This window comes from Manis javanica, chromosome 7 (genome assembly GCF_040802235.1).
Source record: "Manis javanica isolate MJ-LG chromosome 7, MJ_LKY, whole genome shotgun sequence".
NCBI lineage: Eukaryota > Metazoa > Chordata > Mammalia > Pholidota > Manidae > Manis > Manis javanica.
Window position 1 is genome coordinate 118,448 of NC_133162.1, and position 12,887 is coordinate 131,334.

Consider the following 12,887-nt stretch of genomic DNA (forward strand, 5'->3'; position numbering starts at 1 on the left):
TCTTACCTCTTAACTCCCTGGTTAGGAATCTTACTTCCTAACCAGAACTGTTTGGGACTGTAGAACTCCCAAAGCTGAGCCTCTCAGGTCAGTCACTGGGCATGGAGGCTGGGAAGAGGTGAGCATAGCAGATGCTGAACTGCTTCTCACCAGTGGTTTGCTCCAGGTCCAGACCTTAGTCCCCCAACAGCAAGTGGGTGAGGAACACCAGGAACACTCCTTCATTTCTACTGGGATGCACATACAGCCCCTCTGAAAGAAGAGTTTGGCAGTTTCTTTCAAAACGAGTCTAATGTAAGGATTCAACAATCACATCTCCAATATTTGGACAACTGTTTTGAAAAACTATGTCCCAGCAAAATCCAGCATGCAATTATGCACAGCAGCTCTATTCATAATGGCTAAAAACTTAAAGAATTCAGAATGTCTTCAGTAGATGAATGCATAAGCAAACTTTGGTACATTCACGTGAAGGGGAGCAGAATATGCCGCCCCAAAATATGCATCTTTGGTGTAAGAATTATTTACGGTTGGCTAACTTTTTTAAATGGAAGACAGGAGAATCTCTAAAAAAAAAGTAGTAGAAGTTGCCCTTTGTGAAGGAAATCTATATTATTAGGGAAATCTCCATCCGTAAAGGTGTGTCCCTCTTTGCGCGGGGTGGGGTGAGGGGGGTGGAGGGGATAGGATGACTGAGTCTTTAGAAACTTTTATCAATGGGAGAAGCCTGGACTTCAATCTGCACGACCACCATAACCTTGTTTACTGTGCTTTGTCTGAAAACCTCCATTAACTGGCTCCCGGACACAACTTCCTTCGGTTTCAGCTGAAGATGATTTTGAAGGTGATGGCTTGACCCTTTCCCTGACCCTATTCCTGATGGTTACCTTGACCTTTAATCCTAACATTGATTCTGTGACTTTTTCATAACCTTATCCATATCATAGGATGCAGGGATTTGTAGAAGCCTTGAGGTGAAAATTCAAGCTTTGGTCCTTTGGAAGGGTACACTTGGAAGAGGGAACAGCCTTTTGAAGTCTTGAGATGGGCTTGAGCCTATATGTTTTAAGGAACGAGGCTGGTGACTAGAGCAGAGTGAATGAGGGGAGTCCAGTCGGGTTGGGCATTGTCAAGCTGGGGAAATGATTTAAGGAAATAAACCCATACCATGCAAGACTAGTAACTGTTGCACAGGAAACACTAATTGTTAGTTCCTATTTTTAGTATTTCCATGCTATGAGTGAGAAACACTGGAGTTAGCTCTTAGTGCAGGGCTATGCATATGTGGTGATCAAAATTGCACCTTAGGCTGGTGTGGGTAAAATTGTAGTATATCCAGAGTATCTCCCCTGGCTTTAGTGCATCTGTATATAAGGAGGCATTCCTCAGGGGTGGGTAAAAGTTCATCTCCATATCAATGGGTAATTCCTGGGCAACTAGGGCTTATCGGAACCTGAGAGGTGAGGGGGAGGGCTGGTTTTCTTTCTGCAGGAGCAGGAAAGAGAGATGGCCCCGGACTGCAGTTTGTAAGCAATAAACGGGTTTTAAACTTTATTTCTCCCACTGACTGATTTTGATTTTAGAGGTATTTTGCCCCAGGATTTCCTTTCCCCAGATTTACAGTTGGTTATCATCATCGCGACGGGATGTCAGCATACAAGAACTAGCTTCCTACACAGTGAACCACCAGCTTCACAGGCTGAGGTCAGGAACTTTGACCTACACCATCTGCACCCAGTTGCAACAGACCTTCCCAACCCTGTAGCCTTGCCCTTGACGGAGTCATCACATCACCCTTGGAGGGGCTGGTGACCACGTTCATCGGCCCCCAGTGACAAAGAGTGCAACCTTGGGCAGGGCACCCTTGTCCACTACCTGCTGCAGGAGCCGACTTCCCCATGGCCCACCAAGGCTGCCTGAGTAATGCCAGGGCGCCCCCTGCCTGTCCTGCAGACCCAGACACCACCCATCCCCTTGGGCCACGCCTCTAGCAGGGACGTGTCAACTGGGAGGCGGGGCCAGCCTAGGGATCAAGCTGGGAGGAACAAGGACCTTGCTTTCCCCGGTCCTCTCCTCAGCGTACAGCTGAAAAGAGCTGATATGATTAGTCAGGCGAAGCCAACACACTTGGCATTGCTCCAGAATGCCTAAGCGGAGTTGTCGATGAACCGGACAGCTCCTCACTGCGGTCAGGACCAACTGCAGAGACCGGGTATCAGACTGGATTCCTCAGATTCCTCACTGCGCCGCACTGTTGTACTTGGAACTACTCTTAGCAGCAAAAAGTGGGCGGTCGCTTGGGAGGCCTCTACACATGCGCGCATCACGGACTCTCAACTGGCCAATGGCAAACCTGGGAGACCGCACGTAGCCCTCCTCTTATCTAGCCTGGATTCGGAGCCGCTTTAAGCATGCGCGTTAGTGCTTGCCCAGAGCCGTTACCAGGGCTCCCCACAGTGGAAGGAATACGTCTCGGAGCGCACTGCGCAGGCGTGTTTTGTAGCCGCCCCGCCCCCGGCGCGGATTTAAGCCAATCCCAGCGGAGACGCCCAACGCCGGAGGCGCGCGCCCCGGGAGGAGATGGCAGGGCGGCCGGTACCCTCGAGCGCGGAGCCCGCTGGAGCCCTGGACGCCGCTGGGAAGGCCGGAGGTAGTGCTGGGGGGACCGTCGAGGACCGCGGTCGGGAGCCGGAATGGAGTGGGGCTGGGAGCGCGCGCGGGTGGCCCCTTAAAATCGGAGCAGCTTCAGGCGGTCAGGGCGGCCTTGCGGCTGGGCCCCGAGAGTCTCCACAGGCGTCCTTACACCAAGGAGCGCTCCCCTGGGCCCAGCCCTCCTGAGGCAGCGAACACAGCCCTCACGCCCGCCTCGCAACCGGTGCAGGGCTCCGTTTCCCTGTTGCCCCGCAGTAGTGCTTACCGTGGGGGTACAGACCGAGGGTCCCCACGACATTCCATTTGTTCTCTTCCTGACACTGACCTGCTGCGGCTCCCACCACGCCGGGGAAGGGTGTACACGGCCGCTCGTTTCAGTTTTACAAGTTCAAAAATTACAGCCCAGCATGGAGAAGAAAAATATAAAACTCCCCTTCAGCCGCAAATAGTGACTCTGTGGCATCTTACTATACTGATGGGCAGTGACTGCAGTGTGGTATGGGGGGACACGATAATAATGGGTGAAGGTAGTAACCACATTTTTTTTTCATGTGAAACCTTCATTAGAGTGTATATCAATAATACCTTAGTAAAAAAAATTAACTGAAAAAAAACCCCTCCCCATCAGCCAAATCCACCATTTGAATGTGCCCCTGGGTATTTTACGGGAATACTTGGACTCGCACAAAAGTGGAAGAAGTGCGGCACCCCCACCCGTCCCCCCATTGACTCGGCTCCCGTTGGCCGTCTGTCACCCTCCTCAAAACTGTCATGAGCACATGTCTGTGATTCCCTTCAGACCTGCCTACAGTGTAGACTTGGTACACAGGAGGTGTGCCGCACTGTTTTTACAAAATAAAGGGTTGACTGAAGAAATAGGTGCAGCAAGAGCACTTGTTTGGAGCAGGGTGTGGCCCCTGGAAACAGCGCTAAGCCAAGGACAGAGCGACCCAGGACAGGGGCGTATACATCCCCTTGATAAGGCACCCGTGCCCCCGCTGTGCTAAAGAAGCCTTTTCGTGTCACCGGTTCCATTTCCTCATATGAGGCAGCATATGTAGGTGAAGGTTCAATCAGCTTCACCCAGTCTTAGTTTGGGCCACTGTATCAGAAAGAGCACAGCCGGGTGGTTCATGAACTACAGAGTTTTATCTCTCACGGTTCTGGAGGCTGAAAGCCCAAGTAAGAAGCACCAGCAGATTCAGGTTTTGGGGAGGACTAGCTCCCTGGTTCCCAGACGATGGTCCTCTCGCTGTCTTCACATGGCAGGAGCAAGGGAGCCTCTGAGGTCTCTCACAACGGCCCTAATCCCATTCGTGAGGCTCCACCCTCTTGACTTAATCACCTCCCAAAGGCCCCACCTCTTAGTGTGATGCCGTCAGGCAGTAGGATTTCAACATATGAAACTAGGGGGTACACAGCCATTCCCTCTGGAGCAACCAACAGTGGAATAAATTTAAAGGATAAATAGGCTTCCATTTTCAGTCTCTCAGCTTGTTTTAAAAAATGGGGCAGGGTGCCTTCTAGTATTAGTCACACTGTGGAGACACAGGCCTTCCCATACTGAGTTGATAGGAAGGCTAGTGAGTAAAGGCTTTGCAAGAGCTCCTCTGACAAGATTTTTAGAATTTAGATTTCTTTGTTCCTTTTTCAGTCACCTTACTGGGGGATCACACAAAACACGTAGATGTACAGACAGACTAGTTGCTAGGGTCTAGACAGTCATAGAACATCATGAGGAGTATATGGCTAAATCCAGGTGTACCCATGCACACTGGGAAATAACTGTACAGTAGATAAAATGTGATAAAAACTCAGGTTGACTAAATCAACTTTTAAATTACTAGATATATTTATCCTGATACAGCATGATCTTCAAAAGAGATGTTTTTATGGGAGGAAAGTAAGATGGAAAAATTGTAATTATAGCACTGTATAGGTGGCACAGAAAGATGTCTGGAGGCTGTTTTCCTAATAAGGGCTTAGGGAAAGGAGTTTAGATTTGAGGGGAGTGCAGAGGTGAAGGAATTTTTTTAATGTTATGGTTTTTTTCTACTAGGTGTATTTGCTACTTGCTGGAGCTTTAAAATGTAACAGGAGGAGAGATTTTTTAAATGCCATTTGAGGATCAGATGCTGACATATGACTGTTAATCTCTCCATTATATTTGTTACTACATAGGAGAGTGTTCTTACCCTTGAGAACTTCACACTGGGGTATTATGGGGCAATGAAGCATTCTGCAATGCATTCCCAAAGTCCAGAAATGTTAGCAAATGGGATATCAGGAAGAAGTGCATATAGTAGCTGTGTGTCTTATTTCTGTAACTTCTAGGTAAATTTGAAATTATTTTAAGTAAAAAGGAGGGGGCTCATACTGCACAGGCTGTTTTGTACCCTGGATGTTTTATTAATAACAGTTGGCTCATCCAGCAGATATTTACTGCTTTCTCACTCTGTGTCTTAGGAAAAGCACTAGGCATGCAGTAAAGAACAGAAACAGGCCAGCTCACTCCCCAGGCTATTAACAGTAATACCCAGAAAAATGGTTGCCCAAACAACTGTAAAATAATTTTGTGGTCACTCAAGGAAATTTACTAACTTTTAAAAATATGCAGAAGTGTATGTGGTGAGAAGTAAACATCCTCTTCTCTGTCGTTTCATGCCCTACCCTCCAAAGATAACTACTGTTGAACTTCTTTGTATGCGAGTCCAGTCAGAAATGGCCTAGACATGGGATACGTACATTTGCAGACTGACAGTGTATTATTCATCTCCTTTCACAACCATATGGGATTCTGTTTTACACCACCTTTTTGCACTTTTTTCCTTTTAATCTATCTAGTAACTTCTCATGTTAATACGTATCAACCTACCTCCTTTTCAATGGCTGCACAGTATTCTGTTGTGGTGATGAATCATAATGTCTCCACTAATGGGCACCACTGACATAACAAATAGTTTCAATGTCATTTTGTATGCCTTTTGCATGTTTAACCAAGTGTATATAATGGATAAATTCCTAAAACTGAAATTACATCTTCAAAATGTTGATGTAGCCAAACTACCCTCCAAAAGTTTGCTTCAGTTTCCATAGTCTGTCAGTGTATATATGTGCCTATTTTACCACATCCTTACAGTGGGCATTATCAGAGTCACTAATCTTTACCATCTGGCTAGGTACAATATGTTATTTTCACATCTTTAATTATAAGTGAAGTTGTACATCTTTTCAAATATTTGTTGGCCATTTGTGTAATTTGGTTAACTGTACTCTCCCTTTCTTTACTCTTTTGTAAAAAGGATTTTCACCTTCTCTATATTAATTGAGTGGTTGCTTTTTTTTAAATTTTATTATGGAAAAATGTAAGCTTACATAAAAGTCAAGAACAAGTCATACCCCATGAACCCATCTTTCAGCTTTAACAATTACCAGCTTTTAGCCAATCTTGTTTCCTTTCTGTCCTCACCCACTCCCTACCCACTCTGTTCTTTCATTTTGAAGCATCCTGGGCATCATAGCATATCATCCATAAATACATCCATGTATATCTGTAACATATATCCAAAAGATAACTGCAGAAAATTAGCCACAAAGCATTGTTATATGTGAATAATAGCTATAACACTTCCTTTCTGTCTTCAAATTATCTCTTCAATACTCAAATTTTTCTGATTGTGTCATTATTTTTTAAATGTTTGTTTTAATCAAGACCCAGGTACAGTCCATTTATTGAGACTGGTTGACATAATCTTTAATACCTTTTATTATATAAGTGTTTCCTTTCTCCCTTTTCCCCAGAAATTTCTTTTTTAAAGAAAACTGGGCCGTTTTTCCTGTGAAGTTTCCCAATCTGGGTGTTGCTAAGTGCATCCCTATATGCCACTTAACATGTTCCTCTATCCCTTTATTTTCTGTATGTATATTAAGAGGCTTAATAAGTATTAGTGTCATTTTTTTTTGACAAAAGTCCTATGTTGTATTTTTATATCAAGTGGATCATAATGTCTGGTTATCTTTGTTACATTAGTTCCATTAAAAATAATTGCTTAGATCCTCTAATTCATTGGGGATTAAAGATAAATGCCTATATTGATTATAAACAAGTTAATATGAAACATTTCACTGGGAGGCTTCAGAGTACAATTGGTTGTATGTAGAAAAGCTATTTGTCTTTATATAAAACAAGGTATCTTATTAAGTTTTCCTTTTATGCCTTTTGGGTTTTTTTATGAGATTCTCTAGGACTCTAGCGGATTATGCTGTCCACCAGTTACAGTGATTTATGACTCCTTGCTTCCAGTTTTCATACATCTCCTTTTTTGCTTTCATTATTACACCAGGAGCTTTGACCCAGCCTGAACGATATCAGCAGGGAGAGTGTGCACTCCTTCCCTTGCTCTCAGTTTTTATTAAAAGGAAGCCTGTGGTGTCCCTTTTTTTTTTTTTTTTTTTTTGAGAGGGCATCTGTGGTGTCCTTTTATCCTTTAGGAAAAGCTGACCATTAGGGGCCTGCTTCATCTCTCATGCAGTGTCTACCTCAAAACAAGGAGCAGGGGCACCACTGAGGAGACCTGCCCTCAGCCCACCTCGGTGCCAGCCCAAAGTTGTCAGATCCTTTCTTGGGCCTCTCCTACAGGATTCTGAAATGCTTGTTTTTGTCTTCACAGGACAGGCCAAGTCATCACAGAAAATTGAAGACTTGATGGAAATGGTGAAAAAGTTGCAGAAAGGTCACATGTTTCCTCTTTAACTGAGGTTTGGGATCAGGCAGAAGTGGATTCAGTTCTAGGCCTAACGTTCACAACCTTGGGAAATTTACTCATTTGCTGTCTTATTTTTAAAACGTAATTCTTTGATGTAAATAATATGACCCCATAATTCAAAATTAAAGGGGAATATGACAGAGGCAAAACATTTTCCCAAAACCCAGTAGTAACCCCCTTTCTAGCCACCCATTTGGCACCCACTGCACTCATTTAATCCAGGTTCCCCTTCACCTTCCTTCCTTCTACCTTACCTCTGCTACTTTCTGTTTGCTCACCAGGCTCCTTACAGCCATATTTACACTTCAGGGCAGACTTCTGCACTGACTACCTCCTACCCACACCCCCAGGGAGTTTCAGGGATGCCCCTCTTACTTGACTTTGGACACTCGGGAGGCCCATATCTGAAGAAGCAAATTCTACTCCCCTTTCTGCAGTTAACAGAACCTGACTTGATATTTATCTGTTCCTTGTGTCCCCTACCCTGGAGGGCCCCACCCACCCACCTCTGCCTGCCCTGTCATCTCCACTCAACCTCCTTTCCTCCCTGCAGCGGGAAGCCTAGAGCCCAGGGTTGAAGTCCTGATTAACCGGATTAACGAGGTTCAACAAGGTGAGCTCAAGGACCTTGGCTTGTCACCTAGCGCCAGTTCCATGGTTTGCAGTGCCCCTTGTTAAAACAGTACTGATATTTCAAGGCAGCATTTAAACCAAGAGCCTTCTAAATGCAGCTGCTATAGTCGCATGTCCAGTAACATGACCCTGCTGCCAGAAGAAGGCTGTGGTTCTTGAAGCTTTCTTTCCTGCTCTGTAAAATCTGAGACCCTCTAGGTTTGCTTAAAGACAAATGTGAAACCCCAGTGAAATACAAAGAAAAGTGCTGCTGGAGGCTGCACTTAAACATTTATTCTGCTCTTTGACACAGCAAAAAAGAAAGCCAGTGAGGATCTGGGAGAGGCCCGGACTGTCTGGGAGGCCCTACACAAAGAACTCGACTCATGTAAATATGTCTGGTGTCACCCAGAGGTCCCCACAGTGTCATGCCTCCCTAAACCTAACATTCCAGATACTAGGCATCCTTGATGTGGCCAAGGGCTGCTGCCCCATCTCTGGCCTCAAGTCCTACCAGTCTCCTCCTCTCCTACTCTGTGGGTAGGAATGTTCCCAAAACACCCTCCAAGCATACTCCCACCTCAGGGCTTTTGCTAAGCCATTCCCCCCAAATAATACAAGCTCCTACTGCTTCCCATCATTCAGCTCTCAGCTCATATGTTCCCTAATCAGAAAGGCCTTATCCACTCATCCTGTCTAAAGACAGCACCCTGCCCTCACCTGGTCCTGTGCCCCTTCCAGCTTGATGTGTTTCTTCAGAGCCTTCATTCCAATTCATGTGATGTATTTTTCTTTCCCCTTGGTATAAAGTCACTGGCATTCCATAGGGTCCTCACAGTCACCCTTTATCAACCTCAAGGCCTTGGGTGCTTGCAGGGGGTGTGGGCACAAGCTGGAAGGGGACTCACCCAGAAGGGTCCACATTTGGGGTTGGGGATAGGGCTATGGCAAACCACCAATGTGACTGTAGGCAAGTCCAGTCACTGAGGGGGTAGTGGGTGGTCCCTGATGTCTGAATGTGTTACTGTGTTTTCCAGTGAGTGGAGAGAAAGTACGCCTGAAAGAAATCTTGAGCAAAAAGCAAGGTAATTGCAGCTATTCCATTTGCAGGCTTTTGCCTCTGCCGCCTTGCAGAAGGCCACTCTCCATAGCAGCCGAAGCCTATTGAAACCTGAGTCCACATGCATCCCTCCTATGACCCTAACCAGACTTACAGTAAATGACAAAGTCCCATCACATGTCCACAAGACCCCACATGATCTGGCCCTAATACCTCCTCCCAAACCTTATGCCTTGAAGGGCTCTCATAGGACCCTTGGTTCCTCTCCCTGCAGAGACCCTAAGGATCCTGCGGCTCCATTGCCAGGAGAAGGAGAGTCAGGCACAGAGGTAAGTGCTTTCTCTGCCAAAATGGGGGAGGTGAGTCAGGTCCACAGCTCTCAGCTTCTCCTCTTTAAAAGGGAGAGACCCAGTGAGTGTCTTCCCGCCCCGGCTCCAGCAGTAGCCCCAGGGTTAAGGGCGCTCTCTCATTCCCCAGGATACTCCTCCAGTTGCTAGAGTATCAATTCAGTTCCTTAAGATGGTTTTATTCTATGCCTTTAATCTCCCCACAGGCTCCTTGGCCATCTGTTCACTCACCTGTCCCTTCGTTTAGGCATCGAGCTGACCACCTTTCCACCCAGCCTTTTTCCTTTCATCCATTATCCTACTTGTGCATTGATCTCTCCACCTCGTCCTTATTTAGCTCCTTCTGTAATCAGAGGCCCCAAGACCTGGCATACCAAGATTGGAGCTGTTTGGGAAATTTAAATGAGAATGTGTCTGTGCGCTCGTGCATTTGACCATGGCCATGTTGATGTCCCAGTCTTGTCAGGGATATTTCCATCAGGTATGTGTTCATGTCCCACCTGGTGAAGTTATAGAAGGACCTCAATCTAGAAGGCTAGAACAGACCTGAGGAGGAGACCAAAGCCCCACCCCAGCATCCTTCTGGGAAGACACGCAAAGAACATGGCTGATCATTCACTGCCTTGCCTCTTTCCAGGAGGCAGACCATGCTGCAGGAGTGCAAGGAGCGCATTTCTGCCCTGAATTCCCAGATTGAGGAAGAGAAGAAGAAACAGAGGCAACTGAGGTAAAGCCCGGTGCCCAGGGCCTGGTTGGGAGTGGGATGGGTTGTAGGTGGGGTTGATATCAAAGATGGGGAGTAGAAGAAAGCTGGCTGAGCTGAGGCTAGAGGGTCAAGGTGGCAAAGGTGCTACCATTGGAGCAAAGAGCATGGGCAGCACCCGAACCCCAACCCAGATCTGTGGTGAAGACCCCCTAGCCTGGGCCAGGCTGGGAGGGCTGTCTCAAACCACAGCACCACATCTTGTGTGGTGCCTCTAGGTTGGATTTTGAGGAACAGCTGGAGGATCTGATGGGCCAGCACAAGGACCTCTGGGAATTTCACGTGAGTCACTCAAAGCCACTCTTCCCATCTGCCGTATTTAGCCTGGCAGCAGCAGGCCCAAAACTCAGGGTCATCCTCCGGCCTCCTTCCTCTCATCTGCCACACCAGGTTCTGAGCAAGTCCTGGTAGCTATAGATCAAAATTGACCTCAGTCCAAGTCCCTCATTACCACTTTCACTAACCACTCAATGTTGTCCTCTTCACTGGTCCTGCGCATCCATCTCCATCTCTGATGCCCTCCCAGGGCCCTTCAGTGGTCAGGAGGGACTCTGATGAACAAAGGAGGGGTCATCTATCGAGGAGACCCCATGGATGTATTTGGGGCCATCACAGGCACAGGGCACACAGTGAGGAACCAAACCAATGTTTGCTACCTGGAGATCCCAGGCACCAAATAAGAAAATAGAAATGTTGGGCTGGAACAGAGGGGGGAGGAGCCACAGTGCTGGGCAGGTAACTGATTATGCAGAGAACAGCCTCGATCTGTTATGTTTACAGAATGCCATGTAATAAATAGTTGACCAAAGCTGATTTCAAAGCTTGCAAAATCTCTGAACATTAACCACCTCATGAGCCTCTCCAGCACACTATTGCAGGTGTCTGGGCTGAAACAGTTCCAGGGAGAGAGAATGGCCACTGCAAACGCCCTAAGGCTGGACCGTGTCTGATGGGCACTGATGGCCAGAGTATCAGGAAGCAAGGCATGCTAAGTAAAGACTAGATCCATGGAGGCTCCTCTGAGGTGTGTGCAAGGAGGGCAGGAGATGTAGATAGGTTTCCTTTCTATCCCACCAGAGGCCAGAGCAGTTGGCCCAGGAGATTGGTGCCCTGGACAGCAGCAAGGAACAGTTGCTCAAGGAAGGTGAGGCATGGAGAATGGGGAGGCCCTGATCTGCCCTGTGGTGCCCTGCCCTGCTCATCTCTCCCTTCCTGCTACAGAGAAGCTGGTAGAGGCAAAGCTGGAGGATGTGAAGCATCGTCTGTGCTCCCAGTTTGGGGCCAAGGGCTGCTCAGCCATCAGGGAGGGGCTCTTTCTCCGAAGCCAGGAGGCAGCAGCTGCAGTGTAAGGCGGAGGGTGGTTGGGGCAGAGGGAGGGAGCTGCCAGTGCTGACGGCCCACCCCTAGGCATCTGTTTGAGGAGGAGAACAAGAAGGCCCAGGACCTCCTGGAGGCTGCTGCCCAGCTCCATAAACAGCTGCAGCAGAAATGCCAGCAGCTGCAGCAGAAGAAGCAGAGGTGCGTGGGCCCCTCCCCAGGTCTCAGCAGGGCAGCTGAAGGGAATCTCTGCTCCACTCCCAGCCTCTGTCTCTGGTCTCTTCACACCCTCTTATCCTTCCCTTTTCCCCTTCCCACCTTCTTCCCCATCCCTTTCTGTCCAGGCTCAAGGAGGAGGTGGAAAAGCTTGGGTTGCAGGTCCCTGCTCAAGCCCAGAGCGCACATGAGGAAAGGTCTGGCCCAGGAGAAGCTGTGAGTCCTGGAGTAGGGAGCAGAGACAGCTCATGAAAGTAGCTGGGGGTGGGAGGGCAAGGAGGGGTTCTGCAGAGTCCACAAAGGATGGTTTTTGGCAAAGGTGCAGATGCCGAAAGTTGCAGGGTTGGAAAGAGCAGAGACCCCAGGGAGGATGTGGACTCAGGGACGTGTGGAGACTCCCACCTCAGACTTTGACCTCCCACAGGCCAATCCCAAGCCTCTTGGAGTCAGTGAGGAGAAAAACACAGAGCTGCATACCAAGCAGGGTTCTCTGCCCTCCTAGGAGGACCTACCTGCCTACAGCTTATTCCATGGACTTTAGGAAATAAAGGCATTATTTCAGTATAATGGCCTCAACTGAGTCTGTGCTGGGGGTTGGGGTTTGCCTGGCTCAAGACCTCTGGCCCCTGAGACTGGGTGAGGCCTTGTCCACACTACCTCTTGACCTCATCCAGAGTCCCTCTGCAGGCATTCAGTGAATGCTTCCCGAACCTCATGGTCTCTGGTCTGCTCATCCCTAGGGCTTAACATTGCTATTCTGGGTCCCAAGCAGAAGGATGCAGGTCTGAGACCCTCGCAATAGGCTCAGGGGTTCTTCAAGCCCACCCTGTGATTGTTTCTTCAATTCCTTACTCAGGCCTGGACTACAGAGAATACCAGCAGTGAGGACCAAGGTGCTGGGACCCTCACACAGTCGTTTCCCTGCTCACAGTCCCTGCTCATTAGCTGAGAAAAAAGTAATGTGATTGGAGGCTAAGTGTAGTTTAGGCTATTATAAGCACAAAATACATAACAGACACTTGTTACAGGATCACAGTATGTTATAAATCCTCAGTGTGCTGGGAGTCACTCATCGAGGGCTACTGTATGCTTGTGAGGCATGTTTCATGTCCACTGAAATGCATCGGCCCAGTTAAGGGCAACAGTGAGAGTCA

The 12,887-nt window shown here is 47.8% G+C and overlaps 1 protein-coding gene and 1 pseudogene across 1 annotated transcript; one reads left to right on the forward strand and one right to left on the reverse strand.

Annotated features, from left to right (window-relative positions):
• Window positions 1–12,887, reverse strand: part of LOC140850534 (uncharacterized) — a 69,177-nt pseudogene that overhangs the window by 48,691 nt on the left and 7,599 nt on the right.
• On the forward strand, window positions 271–12,314 carry SYCE1 (synaptonemal complex central element protein 1). Its single transcript, XM_017668484.3, has 13 exons — window positions 271–2,650; window positions 7,323–7,385; window positions 7,972–8,031; window positions 8,344–8,418; window positions 9,068–9,115; window positions 9,365–9,419; window positions 10,075–10,164; window positions 10,419–10,482; window positions 11,278–11,344; window positions 11,422–11,545; window positions 11,608–11,718; window positions 11,862–11,949; window positions 12,158–12,314. The coding sequence occupies exons 1-13, from the start codon at window positions 2,581–2,583 to the stop codon at window positions 12,233–12,235; spliced, it is 993 nt and encodes a 330-aa protein (XP_017523973.1). The 5' UTR covers window positions 271–2,580; the 3' UTR covers window positions 12,236–12,314.